Source organism: Bos grunniens, chromosome 4, assembly GCF_055505025.1.
Source record: "Bos grunniens cultivar Pamir isolate PY7600 chromosome 4, Bosgru_T2T1.0, whole genome shotgun sequence".
Lineage (NCBI taxonomy): Eukaryota > Metazoa > Chordata > Mammalia > Artiodactyla > Bovidae > Bos > Bos grunniens.
Window position 1 is genome coordinate 37,760,030 of NC_141168.1, and position 26,367 is coordinate 37,786,396.

The 26,367-nt window shown below is 39.9% G+C and overlaps 1 protein-coding gene across 2 annotated transcripts in view; it reads right to left on the reverse strand.

Moving 5' to 3' along the window:
• The window catches only part of AMPH (amphiphysin), a 215,109-nt gene that overhangs the window by 20,550 nt on the left and 168,192 nt on the right, over window positions 1–26,367 (reverse strand). Inside the window, exons 13-17 of one of the 2 annotated variants that reach the window (XM_086398398.1) lie at window positions 25,467–25,490; window positions 23,158–23,664; window positions 21,098–21,130; window positions 12,868–12,915; window positions 8,420–8,545 (exon numbers count right to left, since the gene is read on the reverse strand). In XM_086398398.1, coding sequence (XP_086254524.1) covers window positions 8,420–8,545; window positions 12,868–12,915; window positions 21,098–21,130; window positions 23,158–23,664; window positions 25,467–25,490 — 738 coding nt within the window. Of the gene's footprint in view, window positions 1–8,419; window positions 8,546–12,867; window positions 12,916–21,097; window positions 21,131–23,157; window positions 23,665–23,936; window positions 23,961–25,466; window positions 25,491–26,367 lie in introns of both variants that reach the window. The other variant, XM_086398397.1, reaches the window with a different exon arrangement.

The following is a 26,367-nucleotide window of genomic DNA, read 5'->3' on the forward strand; positions in this document are numbered from 1 at the left end:
GAAATATGATGGAGGGCGAGTAGCCCTGGAGAGTTCTGACTCTCCCACTGATAAACACTAGAGCTGGAGTGACCCCTGAGTCCCTTTGGGAAGTAAAAAAGGGAGATGGATCCCACAGTGTGGATCCTGGCTGCAGGCTGCCCTTGCCTTCTTCTGGATCCAACCTGAGCTCTTGACTTGTCTGAAAATGCAAGCGTGTTATGAAAATACAGGATTTATTTAAGGATCCATCTTAAAGAAAAGCTCAAGAGGCAACTAGAGAAGAGAAAATCCCTGTCCTAAGACACAGCCTGGTGGAGAGTACCCCTTTTCACATAAACTACACTTAGAACACAGCAGTGACTTTCCTGATGGTCCAGTAGCTAACAGGGAGCCCAGGTTCAATCCCTGGTCAGGGAACTAGATCCCACAGGCTACAACTTAAAGAGTTTGCATGCTGTAACTAAGACTTGGCTCAGTCAAATAAATATTAAAAAATAACCCAAAAAACAAAATGGTAGGTGACAATTTCCCTTCAGTACAACTGTAATATGAGCTCTCCCACCACCACTGGTATTCCCTCCCTTTGTAGTACCTGGTATTACAAACTTAATTTGCTACCCTCTGCATTTTCTTTCTGGGCTTCCCTGCTGGCTCAGATGGTAAAGAATCTGCCTGCAATGCAGGAGACCCGGGTTCAATCCTGGGTTGGGAAGATGCCCTGGAGAACAGAATGGCAACACACTTCAGTATTCTTGCCTGGAGAAATCCACAATAGAGGAGCCTGGAGGGCGTCAGTCCATGAGATAGCAAAGAGTCAGACATGACTGAGTGATTAACACTTTCATTCTTTCTAATCAAGGAATTTCATGGTTTCCCCCTCCTCCCTGACCTTCATCTTAATCATCCTTTTCAATCTACTCTCCTAGTATAGCCTGCAGTCCCATCATAAACCTTCAGCAGCCTGGTCCCAGTGCAACTCAGCTGCTGGCAGAGGTGTTGCCATGGCAACATCTGTCCGATTTGGCTCCATACTTTCTTTATAAATTACAATCTCCTGCTGAAATACCAAAGTTAATGAATTTGGGGTTAATTTGGCCTTTAAGGTCATAGTAGACTATCTGATAATAGTACATATTAAAACAAAGCTTTAATTAGAGATTATTTGCAACCTCTTCTTTGGGAGAAATGGATAGGAAAAGTGGATTTATCTTTACAAGCAAAGGTAAATATTGTGTGTTGCACACTCTCAGAGGTTTTGATGTGATCAAGTATTAGTTTCAGAAGTAGCCACAAAACACAGTCTCAGTGGGAGTTGCAAAGAGCTTATTTAAGGAAAATGCCTTTACTGCACAATAAACATTTCACTCTGCCTGGCTATGGTGTCTTTGAGCATTTGCTGCCACTGCTCAAATTGCCTCCTTGTGAGTAGGTCCAGGCTCAGGTTGGCAGAAGGCCGAGGCAGGGCTACCAGGCACACCCAGAGTCCAGACCAAAAACTGGAGATCTGCCAATCACCTATATGTCACCATGCTTAAAACTCCCAACCCTGACCCTGCCAGAACCATGGGCACCTCCCTGGGTAGCCTGGGACCCATCCAGATGGTAGTCGGGGACTGGGTCTTGAGGAAGGATAGGGAGTTGATAGTCACCCTTAGAAGACCCAACTGTCTTCCTTCGGATATTTCAGCCTCTGACTAGGGTAAGTAAAACATACTCCACGCCAATCCGTCACCCCATATGCTTAGCAAATAGAAGCTATAAGACACGAATGAAGGGTACTCATTATCATGAGGGGTTTTGGAAATTCTTCACTGTTTAATGGAATAAGTCGTAGATTTTTGAGAGCAGCAAGAGAACATATTGTGTATCAAGCACAACTTGTAGAGGAGAGATGAAGAATATTGGGTCAGAAAGGGAAAATGACTTCCCCCAGTGAATTCCCCAAGGCCACCTCAGCAGTTAGCCACAGAGCCAATTCTCCAGACTCTTATTCAGTGATCTTTCCAATATATCACCTTAGATCCTTGCTTTGCAGCCAAAGTGGAGGATCAGGATACTCATTGCCTCAGAGAAGCTCAAGGTTGGGGCTGTATGAGCATTTCTGTTCCCTTTTTGACCCTTCAGCTTCACACCAGGAATATATACCAAGTCTAAGTGTGGGTTGGAGAAAGTTCTGGTATCAACATGGAGGGATTTCAGCCCAACTGTAATCCTGTTGGCTTTAGACTGGTCTGTAAACATACTTTTAAAACCTGCATTTTTGAAAAACATAGCCTCTGTAGTAGTTAAGAGAGGAGTATCTATGAATTAAAATGTCAGGATTCACATTGCATGTCATCGCTTTCTGTGTACGTAATCTTCATTTAAACCACTTCAACTCTCTGTGTCTCAGTCTCCTTAATTTGCAAACTGGGACAACGATTCCTATATATCATCTTTCTTGGGATTGCTGTGAGAGAAGGCATGTCAATTACTAGCATTCGATACGGTCCTGTTGACTATACCTTAATTCTCTTGGTGTCTGTAGTCATAAACTGCCTTTTACTGCAGATCACACAGAGTAAGGCAGTATTGGGGTTGCTTGAGACTCAGTATTATAAATAAATAAAAGTATATACTAAGCCAGAACCAAGAGGTCATATATTGTATGATTTTATGCATATGAAATATCCAGAGTAGAAAAGTCCATAAAGATGGGAAGCAGACTGGCAGTGCCCAGGGTTGGGGGGGAGGAGGGGACCATGTGCACAAGGGTTTAATTTGGGGTGATGAACAGGTTTCAGAACTAGACAGATGTGGTGGTTGTACAACATTAGGAATGTACGAAAGTCACTGAGGTTTTATCTTTAAATCGACTGTTATTGCACCTCAATAAAACATCAATTAATTCATGTTAGGTTCACTTTAAATTGATTAATTTTATGTTACGTGAACTGCACCTCAATAGAAAAAATGAGTACATGCCAAAAGTAACACCTAAAAAATCACTAGGCACCAGCTGTGGACAAAGGGCTCCTTGAAGACAGAAGAATAAACTGAAACCTCATGTCCATGTTCATATGTAATCATAACACTCTGAACAAAATAACAACATCACACAATCCTCACATGGGTCTTGCAAGAAAGGGCTTTGGAACATGAGACCCTAGGAAGCAGGGAAGACAGTCTGTGTATGCCAGCTGGTAGGTGGCTAATGAATACTTAATATCAGCCACATATGAAAACAACCAGCACCCCATTTTCAGATATGGAAACTGACAACCCCAAGTCAATCTGCTCTGTGAGGTGTGAGGCATGGGGAGTTGTCTATCATCTTGTTACCTTGATATTAGCCCTGGTTAACTTTGTCTCTTCCCTGTGACCTGGTACAATGGTAGAGAAAAAATAAGTTCTTGGCCCGACCACTGGAATCAACTTTGTGTCAATCTCTGGAACTCATCTGCCTTTGTGTTCTCTCCACTGTTCCTGAAGGAGGCTGCATGCTTCTGAATGCCCATATCTTCCTGGCAGTGAAGTTTGGAACACTTCCTATCAGTGGACCCAATAGGAAGGTCCCCTAGAAGAGACAAAGTGTTCTTGGAAAGGGCAAAGAATTTTGATGGGATGCAGCTTCTTCAGGATCCAGGAGGAACTTGGCCTGGGTGGGGACCTATACAAGATCGAGTCCCTTAATATCATCGTGCAGCAAACTGAAAAGCGGGGCGGGGGGTGGTGTTACCTCCGCATCTCTGGCCTTCCCCTTCTCAGAGTAAAGGTATTGCTGACTTGTGCTTATCTTGGGGGGAACCACTTATCATGAAGATGATGACAATAATATTATCCAACTCTCATTGTTTGAGGAACCTCTATGTACCAGATGTTAAACTAGGAATGTGGATTATTTCCAAGCCCTTGTAGGAAACTGTGAAGGCAATTAACACTAACCCCATTTTCCATTTGTGGCAACTGAGGCTCAGATGTCACAGGGCTCCTGGGCAGCATAACAAGATAGGTGGTCCTGCTTTTGATCACAATAAACAGTTTTCTTTTCCTAGATACAAAAATTCAATTATCTGAATGGAAACAGAAAGAAAATGATCCTGTAATATCTGTATTTTAATAGCTTTGGCTGTAGTCTCATTCAGGTAAGCAGACTATAGTGTCAATCAATCAACAAATCAATGACTCAGAATTTACTGGGCATACATTATACACCTGGATCTCTGCTGGGTGTCTGGGACACAAAAGAAACAGCTATTTGTTTGGCCTGAGGGATACTGAGAATGTAGTTAGCTGCTAATAGGAGTGCAGTCAAACTCAGAGAAAATAACCATTCCTGTGATTTTGTTTTTCTAAGAAAAGTAAAGAGGTAAATCCATCTCCAAGGCATGCATACACACACACACACAAATTAGTCTGTTGTGTGTGTGTGTGTGTGTGTTAGTTGCTCAGTCAGGTCTGACTGTTCATGACCCCATGGACCACAGCCCACCAGGCTCCTCTGCCTATGGGATTCCCCAGCCAAGAAGAGTGGAGTGGGTTGCCATGCCCTTCTCCAGGGGATCGTCCCAACTCAGGGACAGAACCCCGATCTCCTGCTTTACAGGCAGATTCTTTACTATCTGAGCCACCAGGGAAATATATATAATTATATATGTAAGGCATACTTCAGAGTGAGTGCTTTGCATCTGAACATAATTCTATGATAATGAAGAGCAGGCAAGAAATCGGCCTCATCTGGCTTCCTCTGGTCCTCAGTGTCTTCCTGACAGATCCGAGTTCACAGGTAGAGACACAGCGGAAGTCTGAGCTCCCAAGCCCACGCAGCACAAGGAGAAAACTCAATGCTGTTTCTCACCCACGTGCTCATTGCAGTAGGATGCCTCGAGTGCTATGCAATGTCAGCCTCCTCTCTCACCACTCCGTGTGAACTAGGATGGCTGGAGCCACAGCTACTGCCTACAAAACTGTATCCCCCAGAACCAGAACAGAGCCTCACATCTACAGAGGCTCAAATATGTCTACCAGCTGAATGAAGGGGGAAACTAGCATATGCCTTCTACACACACAGAAAGAACTATTCCCTGGCAAGATGAAGTTCATGGTATATCTATCTATATCTATCTATCTATCCATCTATATTTGTTGGTTTAAATTGGCCTTGACAAGTCAACCTAAGTTTGGTGAAATATTTAAAGAAACAAAACACAAAAAAAATCAAAAGTAGTCAGTGTTTCACCTTCCAGGATTCTAAAATTATTCTAAATATTTAAAAAATATCTATCTTGATTTTTTTCCCATTTATTTGTTTTGAAAACAAAGCTAAACCCTAAACTCAATTACACTGCATTATTTCTTTAAAACAATAGGAAAAAAAGACATTGGTCCACTTCACATTGTTTGAGCAAACTATAGGATCAGACAGAAATTTAGAGAAAGAAGGGGTTCTCTGCAAGAAAATGAAATAAGTATAAGCAAAAATCATCTTTATTTTTTAATCTATTTCTCTAATATATATCTAAACAAATATTGATTATTTTTCCTAAAGAAAATTTTCAGTACTTATATAATATGGAAACATCTAGAGAAGAGGTAATAAGTGTTGGTTTTTAAAATGCATCCCGCAGAGACAGCGGTAAGATTTGGTGCTTTTGGTGCTGTAGGGAAAAACCAAAGGCAATATTAGCTATTCAGGGAATAAAACAACAAACAAAAATGTAATAAACCTCTCTTGAGAGCCCAGGGTTTCTTTGTGAACCACTGCTTAAATTTCCTGTTTTCAAAATTACATTTGTTTCTTTTTCAACAAAACCACCACAAATTTCACCTGATATGTAATGCATTCTGTCAAGACTAGAAATAATAACCATGTGGTGACATTTTGGTAGCAAACATGATGACCTCAAAAGGTCACGTCAACCCCATCCTGACTGATGACAGCCACAGCCAGTCTGCTTAATAATAGCTTGGGACACAGTGTGGATTTTGTGTCTTTACAACTGAATATCACACATCTAGCAACTGAAGAGACCTTTCTTTAGAAAAAATAACCCTAATATTATCTTGATTATCACCAAGGGAAAGAAGCTATAAACCTATGTTAGAGAACAAAAATACATTCTGTCTGACGTTATTTGCTTAAGTAGAAGGGAGAACTTGGGGAAGAACTGACTTCATCCAAGTATGTTCATTCTAAACACATGAAAAGGATCCACTTTTGAAGGGCATTAGGCAAACTGAACTGCTGTGAGCTGCCCTCTCTTACTATTATGTTTTAGTTCATTTTAAGGGTGGAGAAGTCAACTGCTTGAAGTCTTTCTATTTCACAAGGAATCTAAATTTCTATTCTTTAAAGTTCAAATGAACTTTAGGAGACAAGTATTTTCAGAATGAAGAATTCTTTCAAATATATCTTCACTCAACATGAGGGAAACCAGGTTTAGTAATGGTTGATGCTTTACCATGCAGCTTGTTAAGTATTTTTAATACTACCCTTGATTTCAAAGATCACCAATCTTTTATAAATCTTGATAAATGTAGTAGGTATAATAAAGTAGGTACTTGATAATTGATAACTGACTCAGATTGTTCACTGGACAACCAATAAACTTAGAATTTGAGAAAACAAAAATCCATGGGGTCGCAAGAGTCCGTGGGGTCACAACAGCCCATGGGGTCGCAAGAGTTGGACACGACTTAGCAACTAAACCACCACCACTCAGTTCCTTGGTTGTGTTTGACTCTACAACCCCATGGACTGTAGCCTGCCAGGCTCCTTTGTCCATGGGATTTTCTGGGCAAGAATACTGGAATGCATTCCCATTTCCTACTCCAGGGGATCTTCCTGACCCAGGGATTGAACCCATGTCTCTTGAGTCACCTGCCACCTCACTTTACCACTGAGTCACCTGGAAAGCCTTCCTTTGTTACTTAAATCACCCTAATTACGTGCAGAGATCACAATCTGACACCAAATGAAAAGTTCAATCTGCACTGAATTCCTAAGATCACCTGTGAATCTGGGGATGAGAGTTGAGAAAACTCTCCCCTCAAGCATGGTGTCTTAGCACTTCCCAGTCTACAGTCTGTGCAAGCAGCCCTCCTAGGAGGGACTCAATCTAGCAGAAAGAGAACATTTCTTGTTCTCTTTACAGGCTTTGGCCCAACTCTATACCTCTACATGGAAAATATGACCATTTTTCTTGAGTCATTCTTAATTTATACTTGCATCACTATCTTGCCCTATTATTTATTTTTCTACTCTATTAATAAATGATAAATTAGACAGATGACCTGCCTTTTTGTGGCAAAATAACAGAGGGCACCAACAGGAAAAATATAACTTTCATTCCTCTAGTTATCTCATCTAGACAATGTTGTTTTGGAAACTGGGAGATTGGTTCTCCTCTCTGTACAGATTACATGAAGGCTGTAGTAAATACTACAGCCTTTACTAAATGGTACTCTGATTAAATGGAGAAGGAAATGGCAACCCACTCCAGTATTCTTGCCTGGAGAATCCCAGAGACAGAGGAGCCTGGTGGGCTGCCGTCTATGGGGTCACACAGAGTCGGACACGACTGAAGCGACTTAGCAGTAGCAGCAGCAACACTCTGATTAAATTCTTGGGAGATGCTTTAACTCCATTTCATAAATAAACTCTTTTCACTCTCCATGGGTATTTTGGATTATATTTTCTTTGGTATCATTCTACACTTCCACGTGTATTAAATGATGCAATTCAGTATGGTGTGTATAGAGCCCATTCCGCGTTAGGATGTGCTGTGGTACACAGCTGCAGTGAGCAAGGTGAGAGGTTTCCAGGCAGACAGACGAGTCTTCACCTCTGCACAAAATAGATCCTTAAGCTCCCTCATATTATGACAACCAGTACCAGACTTGATTTTGAGCAAACAGTTGTACACATAGGAATCCTTGTAGATTCAATGATTTTTAATGTGGGATTTCAGTCCCTCATGGGGCCTAAACCAACCTACAAGACTAATACTGTAAGAAATCAATATGGAGACATAAACAACAAAGTGATTACCCTTCTACTTATCATCTGCAGGTTGGTCCCTAATGGATGGTCCGCCATTAGCCATCATAGGTGGGGCAAGCACTAACAAGTCTGGTTATTTGTGAGTTATTACCACCTCTTTACCATGAATGGGAGAGTAGCAGGAAGATTCAAGGTACCCTTTATTGAGAACCAAGCCTGTGGCAACATGACAGTGTTAGATCAGGTCTCTGGATATCTTCCTTTTTTAAAAAATAAAAAATAAGAGAATGAACTTTCACTGTCAAAGGAATAAAGGCCATTTGAACTTGGGAAGCTGTGACAGGTATGGAAGTGATGTGGCCCAAGTGAAACAGGAATGAGAAGGGAGAAATGGGATGAGATGAGCACAGCAGTGGTGGGGAGGTGGGCAGAGGGTGGGAGGGAGGTGGCGCTCACCGCTGCCCCCTCCTCTGGCTCCTCAGCCCGGGTGTCCAATCCAAGGTCCAGCCCAGTGGCAGGTGGAACAGCAGCAGCGGGCTCCTCAGCTTTCGGCTCTGTGGGTGGAGCCTGTTCAGATTCAGCCTTTGATGGTTTGTTTCGAGGGTTAGAGGAAAAAGATTCAACATGTGAACAGATAATGTTATGGAATACTGGACAATCAACAATTTTCTTCATCACGATATAGGTAATTAGCTTCATTAAATGTGTGCTGGAAAAAAAAAATCCAGATTAAGCATGATGGTTCTTTACAGAACTGAAAAAGTCTAGGAATAAACATATTAAGTTTCACAATAACGTCACTGTCATATCTTTTGAAGTTGGGCAAAGACTTACCATTTTGGTGACTCGTTGCACTTGCTTTCAACATTCTGAGTATTCGCTTCTTGGGACATTGATACAGTACTCTGCACTATGGAGCAGAGACAGAAGAGATCCTAGGAGCTCCCTCCTTTGGAAATTGGAAGGAGTAAGGAAGAATTCAAGGAGAACACAGTTCTGGGCACTGCCCGCTCTGTTGATGGGCAATGCAGCCAAAAAACTGAGGGGTCATCCTAATGATTCAGATCAAAATGCATTAATGCATATGAAAGGTCACTATGGAATGACTGTGCCACCGCCCAGCTAGGAGGAACAGACTCAGCCACCCGGCAAGGAGCCACCACAGTTATAGATACCTTGCCCTTGTACATTTCTGTTCAGTCCCTATATTTCACTTCTCCTTCCAACAAAATCCTTAGTCATCAGTCGTTTTCACATGATAAACTAATCCTTTAAGGAACTACTGAGCAGTATTCTCTTTGATATCAATTAGATTCTTGTGCAGACCAGAGTGAAGTCTTGTCTTCCTACTAGGACCTCTACCCACAGACACCCTCCTGATTCCAATTACATGCTGAACAAAACCTCTGGAATCTCTTAGCTCCAGACTTTTTCAGTTTTAAAGTTAGCAAGATTAAATAATAACTAGCTATGAAAAACAGCACAGCCAATCAATGCATGTTGCCGTGGCTACTGAAACTATTTCCTCTCTTTTGATTCATAGATTAACATACAGATGGCCACTGGAAGGTATGCTAAGATCTTTTTCCATCAAGGTGTTTAAACCACAAGAAAGTTTAAACGTGTTTTCCTAGAAGAGTAAGGAGTCTCCAATAAATATTACCTTTGGAGGATTCAGAAATCTCTGTAAAACATTTGCCATAAGAAATCAAAAGCCATCTTTCTCTCATATGTAGACTGAAATGGGTGCACAGGATAGGTTCCATAGGGAAGTGATGGAGAAGTTATGCTGAGATAATAGAAAATAATGAATAGCCTGTTGTTGGATAAATATGCAAACTATTTCTCTTATGCTGCCATCAAATCCTCCATTGCAACCCATGCCAAGGTCACATTACCCCTTTCTTGAAAGGGCATAATAAAAATAAAAGGATACTTAGGTAGATAAATGTACATAGATCTGGTATTTTTATGGGTTTTTATAACCTTTAAAGGGCGATGTGACACAAGTTTTAAGAAAGAATGAGATAAAATTCACTCTACTCTCAGGAGTTCTTTATTGGAAAAGATTTCACTTGTATTGTTCAAAAGGAATTACTTCATAATAGAACAGGTTTTCATTGCAGCTAAGAAATACTATAAGCTCTCACAGTATGATCTAATCATTTTGGAAGTCAAGGTGACTTGCTATGAGAGGATATCAAATGACCTACACAACAAGGATTGGAAGAGTAATTTGACAAAGACAAAGAAACCCATGGGCAGATGGTTGCCCCACTGTGAGCTGAGTCTGCAATGGGGGACGAGGAGCCAAGGAAGTTTCAAAACATCTATCAAATAAATTTATCTGTTTACATTAAGATTAAAAAAAGAAACCCAAAACCAAACACAAAGATAACCTAAAATGAAAAAATATTTGCATCAGTCTGGGTTTCTTGGAAGTCTGAGAAATTTTGAAGTTTCATACACGGCAAGAATAGGCAGGGTGTTTTCATGAATAAGTCCAATGGTATTTGCTTGTTGCAGTCAGACAATAACTCAGTGGAAGCAAAATATAAAGAGGAGGAATTGGTTATATTCCACTAGTCACAATATTTTCCTTTAATTATAATATCACGCCAAATATTATAATATAGCATTATAAATTTAAATTCTAGGGGGACAAATAGAATTAACTGAATGATGAGTAAGGTTGAAACATGACAGCATGACTATACATAAAATAGGCTGCTCAAATTTGGAAACTTAAGTCACTTATCTAATCCTTCTACGATAATGTAAAATTGAAAATATTTTGTCAAGATAGAAGGAAAAGTAAAGGTAACAGCATCTCGTGGAAAGATCTTAAAGTAGACCTTTAGGAATTGTGCCCTGTTTCAAGCACTTTTTTTTTCTTTCTATAAGAAGCTTCCCCTGGCAAACATTTTAAACAGGTTGATACCATGCTGTACCCATCTGGGGGCACTGGTGTTCACTGAAGTAGCCATCATTATACATTCAGAGGAGAGGTATTCTCTGTATATATTAGTGGCAGCAGGATGCCACGACGGTTTAACTCTGCAGACTCAGAAACGGAATTCCTGCTTTAGAAGAAAACAAGTATTGTTGCTAGAGTACACATTTTCTAGCATCCTCTGTGATAAGCTGGAAAGCAGGCAATGCAGGGTAAGAAGAGATGGTTTGGGAGAGAGGAGTTAAGGGTCTAGACGCATTCCAATATGGTAACTGCCTTCTCCAAACTTAAGACAGCTACTCTAATGAGAACTTCAAAGGGCCATGGAGCTAATCCTGAGTCCAGAGTAGGGTTTGCAGATTCAACAGGGTTTAAACTTGTACTCAAGGGATATGTCCTGGGGCCACAAGATGAAGACTAGGGAGATGTGCAGCTGACTACCAACTTCAGCCTCTGCTTTGCTCAGATCAGTCAATGAACCCACGTCCAGACATTGTTCTGCTTCTGGGAAGATGCTACACAATTGCAATTCAGTGGGCGAGGTTCACTGTGATCTCCTAGTCCTTCACAGCACAGAGCCAACACTAGCAGCATCTGCAGTGCTGGGCATGACACAGCTAAGCTCCCCATTGGAAAGACAGTACAAGAAATCTGCTTAAGAAAACACAGGGAAAGAGAAGAGAAGGGCCCACATGGAAGATCCTAGAACCAGCTGTATGTGTAGGGGTGGTAGGGAGATGTTCAGAGAAACTTAAAAACCACTGGATTCTGTGCCAGGAATTTGCAATTGTAGTAGGTGTGAATTTACTGATGACCCATTGCCTTTTTTTACAGCAGTGTTTCTCCATTTTTTAACTCATTCACAATTGGTAATTAAAAATCTCATCCTCCAGTGTCAGTATAACCCTTACTCCATCACCCAGACTGAAAACCACTAATAATCATGAAACATAAGTCTCTCTAGCTCCATTATTAACACCAATATAATATGAATTTTAAACATTTAACTTTTCATTTGCAGGCATCACAGACTCCACCTTTTACCTGGTTACCCAAAAGGCAAAAATACACCCATCTATGGACAGAGTGTTAAAGAAACACTTGTCTTTGAAAAATGGCCAATTAACCTTCTAGAGCAGAAATCCTTTCTTAGAAGTAAAATCATCTAAAAGGAAAAATTCATTCTATTTAAATCCAATTCTGAGTTTCCAAAGTGAAAGCCAGAAGCTGGGATAATTCTATGCCATTCCCACAGGAAAAGCAGTACACTACAAATAACCTTCCTGAACTAATCCTCAAAGAGCCTAAATCCTCCATAGTGCAGCAATGACAAGCTCTCAGTGACATTACTCAAGGTCTCTTTGTTCAGCCTTAGTAGTAAGCTGCTGCTACATATGTTTCCTATGATAACCAATCTTGCAAGAATCTCCTCTAACACCCAGAGTAAACTTTCTGCTTCCTACTCACTCCTGAGCTAAACTTTTCTCTTTATCTCATTAGGCAGCAAAGTAGGCATCACATCTTTACCATGTATTACTTCTTTCTACAGGTTACAAAATAAAGAGAGGAGATGAGAGATGAAGTAGCTCGGGTTCAAGAAAAAGCAAGGATCTATTCTGCAGCATGAATTCTTGAGGCAATTCCGTTGTCAGTCCTGTAGCATAAGCTATAGTTACACAGAAACATCCATGTTCTTGAATGGCTAGACTTCATGTTCCATCGAAGCCTATACTTTGATTTTTGCCAGGATCACTGTGCCTTTATAAATAGAAGCAACCACATACAAAGTCACATGATTTTTCAGGAGCTTTCCTTCCTATTTGCTAGAAAAGAGAGAGCTACAGAAACCACACTCTGAATACTTAAGCTCTAAATTACCTACAATGATCAACCTTGGAACATTTGGTGGTAATGAAAAATTTTCCCAAAACACAAACCAAAATCAACTCACCATGTTGAACATACTCTGGTCTGCCTGCATTGTGAACAATGAAGTATCCTGGAGTTGAAAAGTGGGGACAAAGTAGAAGATTCCAAATTATTAGGGTCTCAGTTAATTTGCCAAAACAGCAACACAAAGATATCATTTAAATCAGTTTCTATGAATTGCATCAACAAATACATTATAAAGATTCATTTGTCTCGTTTAGTTTAAATCAAAAGCAAAAAATGCAAATATAATTTCTGACAGTAGTTATTTTAAATATAAATCTGACCTAGTAGAATTCAATAATATGATGAGAAGCATTCAACAAAGAGCAGAGTTTTCAAAGGCATTATTGGCCTGCAGCTTCTCTCCAGGACATCATCAATGAATTAGAATTTAGTGGATCTAAACTACAAATTTAAGCATTTTAAATGTTGGATTCTTAATCTTATTGTTTCATCAAAGTGTGATATCTATGAATTAATTGACACGTGTACCCCAATGTTCATCGCAGCACTGTTTATAATAGCCAGGACATGGAAGCAACCTAGATGTCCATCAGCAGATGAATGGATAAGAAAGCAGTGGTACATATACACAATGGAGTATTACTCAGCCATTAAAAAGAATACATTTGAATCAGTTCTAATGAGGTGGATGAAACTGGAGCCTATTATACAGAGTGAAGTAAGCCAGAAGGAAAAACATAAATACAGTATACTAACACATATATATGGAATTTGGAAGGATGGTAACAATAACCCTGTGTACGAGACAGCAAAAGAGACACTGATGTATAGAACAGTCTTATGGACTCTGTGGGAGAGGGAGAGGGTGGGAAGATTTGGGAGAATGACATTGAAACATGTAAAATATCATGTAAGAAACGAGTTGCCAGTCCAGGTTCGATGCACGATACTGGATGCTTGCGGCTAGTGCACTGGGACGACCCAGAGGGATGGTATGGGGAGGGAGGAGGGAGGAGGGTTCAGGATGGGGAACACATGTATACCTGTGGTGGATTCATTTTGATATTTGGCAAAACTAATACAATTATGTAAAGTTTAAAAATAAAATTAGAAAAAAAATAAAAATAAAATTGTATGCAATATATTCATTTGGGATATGGATTGTAAAAAAATCAAGATGGAGACAAGGTAAGGGAACAGTGATCTCAGGGAGAATCTTCATTCCCCATTATATGGGTAACCTGGCTTATACCCTCCAGACAAGAAACCAGAAGAGTCTTTCCTGGGTAATCTAACCAGTTCAAAGGAAAAAAAAAAACCTAAATAATCAGATATCAACGGTTCTCCAAAAGAAAAGATAAGCCAGTGACATTTGGTCAAAGATGGAGGATGGAACACAGGCATTTACCTCTGTTGCCTCCAGAATCCAAACCAGATAACAAGAAGAAAATTAATTTTTAAAGGCATAAACCCATGAGGGTAAAAAGAATAGAAAGAAAAACAACCGCAACAAAATTTTGAAATTAAAAAGCAAACAAATGAACAGTAACTTGGAGGATCTAAAAAGTCTGCACTGTAAGTTGATGTAGAAATGCCAAAAACAACCCAATGGATCAACAAAGTAGATGGACCTAGAGAGTGTCGTACAGAGTGAAGTAAGACAGAAAGAGAAAATCAAATACCGTATATTAACACATAAATGTGGAATCTAGAAAAATGGTACAGATGATCTTATTTACAAAACCAACATAGAGACAGACATAGAAAACAAATGTGTGGATACCAAAGAGAGGGAGAGAGAGGTTCAGATGAACTGGGAGATTGTGGTTGACATACATACACTATTGATACTGTGTATAAAATAGAAGGATTATATTGTCACCCTGCTTATTTAACATCTATGCAGAGTACATCGTGCAAAATGCCACGCTGGAATCAAGATTGCCGGCAGAAATATCAATATCCTCAGACATGCAGATGACACCACCCTAATGGCAGAAACCGAAGAACTAAAAAGCCTCTTGATGAAAGTGAAAGAGGAGAGTGAAAAATCTGGCTTAAAACTCAACATTCAAAAAACTAAGATCGTGGCATCCAGTCCCATCACTTCATGGCAAATAGACACGGAAACCATGGAAACAGTGAGAAACTTTACTTTCTTGGGCTCCAAAATCATTGCAGATGGTGACTGCAGCCATGAAATTAAAAGACACTTGCTCCTTGGAAGAAAAGCTATGACCAACTTAGACAGCATATTAAAAAGCAGAGACATTACTTTGCTGACAAAAGTTCATCTAGTCAGAGCTATGGTTTTTCCAGTAGTCATGTATGGATGTGAGAGTTGGACTACAAAGAAAGTTGAATGCTGAAGAATTGATGCTTTTGAACTGTGGTGCTGGAGAAGACTCTTGAGAGTACCTTGGACAGCAAGGAGATCAAATCAGTCAATCCTAAAGGAAATCAATCCTGAATATTCATTGGAAGGACTGATGCTGAAGCTGAAACTCCAATACTTTGGCCACCTGATGCGAAGAACTGACTCACTGGAAAAGATTCTGATGTTGGGAAAGACTGAAGGCAGGAGAAGGGGACGACAGAGGATGAGACGGTTGGATGGCATCACCAATTTGATGGACAGGAGTTTGAGCAAGCTCCAGGGATTGGTGATGGACAGGGAAGCCTGGTGTGTCACAGTCCATGGGGTTGCAGTCCAACTCAACTGAGAGACTGAACTGAGCTGAACTGAACTGAATGAGAACCTATGTATAGCTCAGGGAACTCCACTCAGTGTTCCGTGGTGACTGACATGGAAAAGAAATCCCTAAAAAGAGGGGATATATGTATACATATAGCTGATTAACTTTTCTGTACAGCAGAAACTAACACAACATTATAAAGCAACTATACTCTAATAAAAATTAATTTAAAAGAGAATTATAAACTAGGTACCACGAGAAATGGAAATGACGGTGGTACAAAAGCCAGGGGAACTGGTTGAAAGTCTAGTGAATATTACTTAGACTTGGAGATAGTCTCAAATTTGAAAACCAAGCAACACCCTTTGCCCCTATTTTGAGAGGCTGAAACAGAGGGTCTCTGGAGTCTCTGGACCGGGGGACACACAGGTATATTAGGAAAGTAGAGGAATTAATTGAATATTTACCTAATAGAGACAAGGGCTCCTCCACTACTCCTCCCAGCTCCTCCCAACTACTTCCCCATTCAACTCCAATTAACCTGGCAACCAGGCTTGAACCCTGACCCGACCTTCACATACCCAGAGAAGAGACCAGAAGAGTCTTTCCAGAGAAACATGACCAGCTTGAGAGAGAAGGAAAAAAAGTCAAAAGAATCTGATACCAGGAATTCCTCAACAGAAAAGATGAGCCAGAAAATCCTACAACAAAACCCATAGTCAATGAGTCCCACCTACTTGTACAAGTCTCTCAGTTTTTCAGTGACCTCCTCTTAAAGAGACAGCCAAGGTCACCAGACATTTGAGGAGTCTCAAGAAACAAAGACTTTACACCTTTGAGAATTATTAATACCCTTGGAGATACAGTGGAAGATGGTATGCTCACAACATAAGAAGATGCTATTCAAAAAGAAATATTCAGTAAACAAAAAGCTTATGGGAATTTAAATATATATATATAGAAGTTAAAAAATCTGTTAGACAAGTTGGAAAGCGGAGAAAGAGAAAAGGAAAAGGGGGAAAAAAGAAAGACTCACTCAAAAAGTCAGTACATGAAAAAGAGAAGTGTTGCAGAACAAGAAAACAAACAAAAAAAAATCAATTTTCAGATTAAAATGGCCTAGTACAATGTATGAAAATAGATGCAGACCACAGTACATCATTGTAAAATTTTAGAAACATGGGTATAAAGATTAGGTGGACTTGCAGAGAAAAAAGGTAGGGGGGTATACAAGCACACAGAGAAATAGAGAGAGAGGGTTTCTTACAAAATATCAAGACTCAAAATGACAGTTTCTCATCAAAGAAAAATCCTATATGGTATCACTAATATGCGGGATCTTAAAAAATGATACAAATTAACTTATTTACAAAAAATAAATAGATTCAGAGACATAGAAAGCAAACGTGGTTACCAAAGGGGAAAGGCTGCTGCTGCTAAGTCGCTTCAGTCATGTCCGACCCTGTGTGACCCCATAGATGGCAGCCCACCAGGCTCCCCCATCCCTGGGATTCTCCAGGCAAGAACACTGGAGTGGGTTGCCATTTCCCTCTTCAATGCATGAAAGTGAAAAGTCAAAGTGAAGTCACTCAGTCGTGTCCAACTCTTAGCGACCCCACGGACTGCAGCCTACCATGCTCCTCTGTCCATGGGATTCTCCAGGCAAGAGTACTGGAGTGGGGTGCCATTGCAGGGGCAGATAAATTAGGAGTTTGGGATTAACAGATACATGCTACTATATACAAAATAAACAACAAGGTCCTACTACATATAGCACAGGGAACTATACTCACTATTCTGTGATTAAACCATAATGGAAAGGAATAGGGAAAAGATTATATACCTGCATAACTGAATCACTCCACTGTACATCTGAAACTAACACAACATTGATAATCAACTACACTTCAATAAAATTATTTATTAAATGTTAAAAAAGATGTACCCTACGGAAACGAAAAAGAAATGACAGTTTTTCCGTGGCAACACTAGGAGATAGAATTGAGTGGAACAACGGCTTCAAAATTCTAAGGGAATATAGTGAATAACTTATAATATCCAAACAGTCTATTAGGTACATGAGGACAGAGATACTTTCAATACAGGAGGTCACAAATACATGCGTCTTGTGCACACTTTTCTCAGGAAGTTACTGGAGGATGTGCTCTATCCAAATAAGGGGTTTAACCCCAAATGAGGGTGATTTGTGTCCCCAAAAGAGTGGATGGACAGAAGAGAGGTGACCACCCCCACAGCAGACGTGATGGGAGACCCTGTGATTATAGCTGTGCAAGTCATAATCCATAGCGTTTCCAGGTCTGACTAGAGCAGTCCCGAAGAACAGTTTCAATGTTCAAGAGGATGAAACTTAATGAATGGTTAATGTTTTAAACAAAAAGAGAGATTTCTATAACCACAGAATATGTGGTTGAATTAGAAATAAGTACCTAGAAAACTAAACAAACAAATAAAGAAGCTCGCAAACAAATAAGCTCACAAACAAGATGCTACAATTACTTCCTCCAAGGAAAAAAATGTTAGCCTAAAAGGAAATGTAAACTTCATCACTTGACCAATAAGAGCATTTACAACATCATAATAATCCCACCACTGACTGGCTGGCTGGCTGGCTATGATGTCACTGGAGGGCAGGAAGCAGAGAAAGAGATATGAACTCCGAGGGTAGCAGATTGAAGACACTTTAGTCTTCTAGAGAGATGAGTCCATAACTAATGCTTTGGAAATCAAGAAGGACCATTATAAGAAAGTCATCACACATGTAGCAGTGAAACCAGAGAATCTGTTACAAGGTGTGAAAGTATTTTCCTCTGAGAAGCAGGAAATGGAGGGGGTATAAAACGGCCTAAAGTTTAAAGTTTTTTGTTTTTTGTTTTTTTTTTTTAATTAAAAAAATCCTTTTAAACTGTGTTCTGCTTTATTGACTATGCCAAAGTCTTTGACTGTGTGGATCACTATAAACTGTGGAAAATTCTGAAGGAGATGGGAATACCAGACTACCTGATCTGCCTCTTGAGAAACCTGTATGCAGGTCAGGAAGCAACAGTTAGAACTGGACATGAAACAACAGACTGGTTCCAAATAGGAAAAGGAGTACGTCAAGGCTGTATATTGTCACCCTGCTTATTTAACTTATATGCAGAGTACATCATGGGAAATGCTGGGCTGCAGGAAGCACAAGCTGGAATCAAGATTGCTGGAACAAACAGCAATAACCTCAGATATGCAGATGACACCACCCTTATGGCAGAAAGTGAAGAACTAAAGGGCCTCTTGATGAAAGTGAAAGAGGAGAGTGAGAAAGTTGGCTTAAAGCTCAACATTCAGAAAACTAAGATCATGGCATCTGGTCCCATCACTTCATGGGAAATAGATGGGGAAACAGTGACAGACTTTATTTTGGGGGGCTCCAAAATCACTGCAGAGGGTGATTGCAGCCATGAAATTAAAAGACGCTTACTCCTTGGAAGGAAAGTTATGACCAACCTAGATAGCATATTGAAAAGCAGAGACATTACTTTGCCAACAAAGGTCCAACTAGTCAAGGCTATGGTTTTTCCAGTGGTCATGTATGGATGTGAGAGTTGGACTGTGAAGAAAGCTGAGCACCGAAGAATTGATGCTTTTGAACTGTGGTGTTGGAGAAGACTCTTGAGAGTCCCTTGGACTGCAAGGAGATCCAACCAGTCCATCCTAAAGATCAGTCCTGGGTGTTCATTGGAAGGACTGATGCTGAAGCTGAAACTCCAATACTTTGGCCACCTCATGTGAAGAGTTGACTCATTGGAAAAGACCCTGATGCTGGGAGGGATTGGAGGCAGGAGGAGAAGTGGACGACAGAGGATGAGATGGCTGGATGGCATCACTGACTCGATGGACGTGAGTTTGAGTGAACTCCGGGAGTTCGTGATGAATAGGGAGGCCTGCGTGCTGCGGTTCATGGGGTTGCAAAGAGTCGGACACGACTGAGCAACTGAACTGAACTGAAGTACTTCCTGGAAGGAAAGTTATGACCAACCTAGACAGCATATTAAAAAGCAGAGACATTACTTTGTCAACAAAGGTCCGTCTAGTCAAGGCTATGGTTTTTCCAGTGGTCATGTATGGATGTGAGAGTTTGAGTATAAAGAAAGCTGAGTGCTGAAGAACTGATGCTTTTGAACTGTGGTGTTGGAGAAGACTCTTGAGAGTCCCTTGGACTGTAAGGATATCCAACTAGTCCCTCCTAAAGGAGATCAGTCCTGGGTGTTCACTGGAAGGACTGATGTTGAGGCTGAAACTCCAATACTTTGGCCACCTGATGCAAAAAGCTGACTCATTTGAAAAGACCCTGATGCTGGGAAAGATTGTGGGCAGGAGCAGAAGGGGACGACAGAGGATGAGACGGTTGGATGGCATCACCGACTCAATGGACGTGGGTTTGGGTGAACTCCAGAAGTTGGTGATGGACAGGGAGGCCTGCGTGCTGCGGTTCATGGGGTCGCAAAGAGTCGGGCATGACTGAGTGACTGAACTGAACTCTTTAAATGATGTGCGTTTATAACTGATAAAAATACAGACTTTAAAAATGAGACATAAAGAACAGTTCTTAAAACCCAATATTTTGAAAGAGTTCGCTTCTATGGAAAGATACATTATCATCTCTCTGTGTGTTTGTGTGTTTGTGTGTATCTGTATTCAGGTGCAAGTGTGTGAGTGGGTTTTCTCTTTTTATAGATCACATGTGGCAAAGTTGTCAAACTTTTAAATGGAGAAATTCTGAAGGTTGATATTCAAAACTGATCATGTGTAAGATCTGAGACGAAACACTCATCACAGCTAGGCAGATATTTGAAGTCTCCCTTGAAGAAGTTTTCAGAACTTATTCCATGACTTGATAGCCATGTGGTCTGCTTTTCATATGGGTTACACTGTCCATCTGTTGGGACACATGCAGTGAATGGAACAGTCCATTGTGTGGCCCCTCCATCACAGACTTCCAAGGAAAATGCTGGCTTATTGGCCAGAGCCACCCTGGTCAATGGTTTGTGATCTTCCAATGGCTCCTTTCTGAAGAACCACTGAAAAAATAAGGTTCTGTGTAGTATGACTCTTAAATGAATCTTTAGAAGGAGGCTCCTAAAAATCACTTATATTGTCTAAAGAGCCATCTCATTAGATCCAACCAATCCTATCTCTTCTTTTCCAAGAAGAGGCTGCTGAGCCTAGCAGATCTCTCAGATTAAGACAACTTCAAATTTCTAGTGGAGGAACCATCAGAATTCCATAGTATACCTTATTACCAATAGCCAGTTAGTGTCATGGAGCACTTAGTATGTGCCAGGCTTCTAGACTGTCTCTGCACTGGCATCTCATTTAACCTTCACAACAACCCTGCAACCTTACTACTATTACTATTTCCATTACTAAGTTCACAAGAAGTGGGGTCAAATTTTATATTGACATATTAATTTTTTTTCATTTTTTCTTTTATTTTTTAACATTATGCTATTCCAGTGACCAGAGGTTCCATATTTTTAAAATTTGCAACGTTCTCAACTGATGAATTTTACCAGTAAGTCAATTTCTTACCTGGGTGAATCCATTAAATGAACCTCCAGAAGCCTAAACAGAAATGGAAATCAGAGTATGTTATTTTTTTCATTACTTCTGTAGGATTGATAAATGTCTATTAGACAATTGGGAAACTGAAGACCACCACAAATTTTAAAATAATACAAAAGGTCGCTGTGCATTCAAATGCTTAGGAAATGGAAAAGGCCATACTGTATTATTTTAAATAGGTTGACAAAAAAGGGAAACATTAGTTTTATAATTATTGCTGGTATGTGGCTAACCAAAGCCTACTTTCCTGATAATGAGAACATGATTCCATACAAGAGCCATGAGGGTTTAAATAGTTCTTTTTTTAGCCATTGATAGACTCTAGAAGCACATCCAGTACTTTTCTCTAAATACATCACTTTAATGAACAGCTATTATGAGATTTTATAGTTTCAATGGACCTTGGTAGAAACATTTCATGTGCTTTTATTGGGGTGTAACCACTTTGGGAACAGTAAATTAGTCTGTTTTTTCTATATATCTTAATGCTTGAACAATAAAACTGAAAGTAGAAAGAATAAACACAATAAATGGGATGGTAAAATAGACTCTCATCAATTCCCAACACAATCATTCTGCTTTTTCTGTTGTCATTTTGGTTGTCTTTTTTGTCTGTTTTTTTTTTTTTTGTCAACCTATTTGTGTTTGGTTTGCACAGATTTCAAGAGGCACATGACAATCTGTTAAGGAGATGAGGGAGACCTTGGAGAAGACATAGATGGATGATGAAGTAGGTGAGGAACATTAGGAAAAACAGAGCCTACAGAAGTCTTTGGCTAGTCTATACTACATACTGGGGTAAGTACCTCTTCTTTATCAGCCTCTATTTCTTGGTACAACAATCCATATCTCTGGTTAGCAATTTCATCTTCAGATAAATCTGAGTTGTTGGTGTCATTGTCTTGGGGACTAGCAGAACTCTCGGTGCTAGCATTCTGGGAGGCTCCCAGAACCAATGGTATAGCTATCTCTTGGCTTTCTTCCCAGCAGCTACCAATGACTTGTTTCCCACCTACATCTGCTAGTAAATCCACCTCCAGCCCTTTCTTGCTTCCAACTGTATCTAAGCATTCCCTGCAATTATCTAAGCCTTCTATGCCTCTGGTAGACCAGTGGTTAATAGAATCAAGACAACTGGCAAATCCACTTGCTTGGCCATCTGGTATACCAGAGAATTCTACTATTTCTACATTATTCCCTGCTGAATCCAAGCTTGGCTGTCGGATTTGACCTGGATCTGTTCCCCAAGGCCCTGGTTTTGCAATTCTTGGCAAGTTAATGGTTTGGCTACAGTTCCTAGTCCCTGTACTTTCAGGTCCCTCTATTAATGAATCCTCTGTCTTACACAAACACCAGTCTCTTCTGTTTGCATCAGTTCCCAGAGCAGAATTAAGATCTGTCCTAGACTGAGTTGCTGCTTTGTGTGTTACTGATAAAACAATAGCCTGATTTCCATCCCTGTCAGCTCCAAACGCATGTAACACAGCCCCACACTGAATCTCTTTAGCATCTGTACTCCCCTGTGCTAAGTGATACATTATATTATGGCTAGGAGGGCCTATTAATTTTTTATCTTCGTCTTTTTCAGCTAAGAACCATCCCTCTGGGCTGGCATCTTCAGTATTAGACACAGAGTCAGCCTGGGGAGGCAGAATCAAAATATCTGTATGACTGGCACCGTTAGCTTCAGAACTCTCTATAATTTCACAATTACTTATTACTACTTGATTCCCTTCATCTAGCCCTTGGGCTCTGTCACTAAACTCATCTGCTTGATCTACATTTTTCATGTCTTTTTCTAATATGTCAGTTTTCTCAAGATACTTTTCATCAGTCTTTATGCTTTCTTCACACTCAGCACTTAGATATTTCCTAGTTTCCTCTTCATTGATTTTTAAGGTCTCCTGGTCTTGCTTTCCTAGTGTCTTAAAAAGATCTACTACTCCATTTCCTGTACTTTCACATGTTCTCTCTTCAAATTCCTCTGTCCCTTCTAGGTCCTTGACACCAATAGTTCCAGCCTCTACCTTTTCATATGTCTCCACACCTGCCCAGATAGAATCTTCAGTCTTCTGGTTTTCTTCCTCTTCTTCTGACTTTTTAATATCTTCTTGACTTTCTTTGACCAGGCCACTAGTTTCCATGGCTGGTATCTCTGAGTCAGGTAAATCATAAGGATGCTCCATCTCCATACAAGCAGCCCCAGGCATGGGGTTTGGGGGCAGTTGTTCATCTCCACATAGAGGGGCTGGCCACAGGACATTTTCACCCTGCCCAGCTACAGTGTGCCAATCAGCAGAAGGAAACATTCCAGTGGACAATCCCAGGTCCTGTTCTGCTTCAGAGAGACATGCAGAGTCTTCCTGTGACCCATCTTGGGTCATTTTCTGGCTGACACTGTCTGTACTACCATCGGGGCCCCAAATAATTGCACCTAAATCAATCTGAGATCTTTGAATTTCTTCGGTCAACCCACTGTCTGGAGTTTCCTCCATAATCAGGTTACACAGGGAAAGACTTTTTGAAGAATCAGTCTTTAGAGTATGCAGAAGAGCAAAGAAAAAAAAAAAAAAAAAAAACATAAGATGAAATAGATCATGGTAAGATTTGATGAGAAACACAAAAGTCTTCAATAGAGTAGCACCAGTTAAATAAAGCTACAGAGTATGTAAATTAAATTGTATAATATTACGTCTGTGACTAGCAATGCCATGAGAAATGAAAGCTCATTCTAAGATAATACACTCTGTATACAATGTATATTAAATATGAAAAAAAATCCAGAATTTTCTGGATATTTACCTACCGGCTGTACCAAATCAGTGCTTGTCTATATGAGTAAAAAAAAATAATAATAAATAAGCATATGCATGATCATAAGACAAGAAAAGAAAATTTCCTAGCACATTAAAATCTCACACTGACCAAAATCAACATACCGTTGAAGACTTTGACTTTTACTGGTTTAAGATTAAGTTTTGCAATTTGTTTTGCAATAGAAATGAGTTTTGTTTCACTATTGTGAAGACTACACAGTTGAAACATGAAGCTAGCCCCTGTCACTTTCTAAAATCAACAAAAACATTTTATGGTTATAGAATCCCAATGTTCTGAATGTCAGCCCTTTTTGTGAATATCCAAGTAAAACCACCTCCCTATAAAAGATGTTTTCATGCAGAAATTTTTTAGCCCTTTTCTTGAGAGCCTTCCATGATGCTTCAATCTCCTGAGGAAGGGAAGGGAATAGTCATCTTTCTGTTTTAAGGGAAGAAAGGAGCAATGTCACTTCAGAAGACCAGGCTCATGAATAGTTAGATCTACCCAACTTTCTTGTTGCTGTCTCATTAAAAGAGAAGAAAACATTAAACTCAAGTTGAGCTCTTAAGATCACGTGACCCAGGGCTCTTCTAAGACAGGGGAGAAAAGGGCCCAAACGCAAGAGAAATGGGGCTTCATATGGGTGCAGTTATTTTCTTAATTTCACAGATGTTGCCACCACCAAACTGTGCTTTAGTCTCAATTCTCAATTTTGGAAATGTTCACCCTTGCACATCAGATTAGCTGAATAAATAACATCAGCAGTAATATAGACTTTGTATCAATACATGACAGATACTGAGCTAAATACTCTACAAATATTATCTCCTTTAATCCTCACACAATTCTCTGAGGTAGGTGTCATAACCCTTATTTTACAGATGAGAAAAAACTGAGGCTTCAAGAGTTTCAGAACTTGCTGAAAGTCATGTTGTTATAGTAACTGCAGTGTAGACTCACATCCAGGGATGTCTGGCTCTAAAGCTCAAATCCTCTGTGACTAAGCTTCAGTGAAAATAATAATGAAAAAAAAGCGTTCCCTGGGGACTCCCCTGTTTGTCCAGTGGTTAAGACTCCTCGCTTCCACTGCAAGGGATTCAGGTTCAATCCCTGGTCTGGGAACTAGGATCTTACATGCCTCATGGCAAAAAAAAATTTTTTAAGTTTTAATGGTTCCCTGTGTGGAATAGCTTGTCATTTACATTTTCTCATCCATACTTTTCATGTATTCTATAAGCAGTAACAAATATATATGCCCTTTACTACAACATTTCCTCTGGCCACCGATAATCAAAGAAGATGCATGAAGGGGCACAACACTGAATTCTTGCTCACCCAAGAGTCTGGTATTTACTCTTTTCCTCGCCACTGTTTCTGGGTGCAGATAAATGCTTAGAAATCATCAGGGAGCTGATGATTGTCATCAAAAATGTCTGGGTCTTCTTTCCATAATAGATAAAATATAACAAGGTTCCCAATATCTAGCCATCCAGATACATTAAAATAAGAGTTCTCTTACCGTCCATAGGTCCCAGGGCAATGTCTGAAAGCAAACAAACAAACAAACAAAAAAAAAACCATCAGCAGATAAACCTCAAGCATGTAAAAAATACGGAGGTGATATAAGTTCTTGAAACAGAATCATAAACATTTTAGAAACGTTTAGTACAGCACTGCCCAATATAATTTTCTTTGGTGACAAAATGTTCCATGTCCATGCTGTCCAATATGGCAGCCACTAGTCATATGTGGTATTGGGAGTTGAAATGTGCAAGTATAACAGAACCAAATTTTAAATTTTACATTCTTATATTTAATGTAGATTATTGAAAATATCCACATGTGTCAATCTGTTTTTCACTCTGTGAGTGAAATCTATATCCAAAGTATGATGAATGGACTTACATTAATACACACACACATACACACACAATTAAAGTGAAGTAAACAAGGTGTCCAGATATTAGAGTTTATCACTTCTTTGAGGAAATGCAGATCCTAGTCACTTCAAAATGCTATTTATTCTACCCCACTCCCCTATCAAATTAAAGAGGATGACCTGTTTGATGGTAAATGACCTCCAGAAAAGCAATTCTTCAATATGTTGAATCAGACAACACACAGCTCAATTAATTGGCCATCATGCAAATTAGCAGAGTGCCCCCTAAGACATGTGGCTGAATTACACTTATTCCTGGCATTTTAATTATGAAACTTATTGATCCTGGGGAATAAATCCAAATGGTTGAAAGGACTTCCACTGTGTGTAAACAGTGGAGGAGACCTCTCTTTCTTAATTCCTTCGTGACCGAGAATTACTGCTAAAGCCACATCGTTTTCTGTTCATGCCTTTGTGACTAGACTACATCCATGTTGGTTTTCTTGTTTTGAATCTCTAAATGTGCACAGAAAATTAGAGA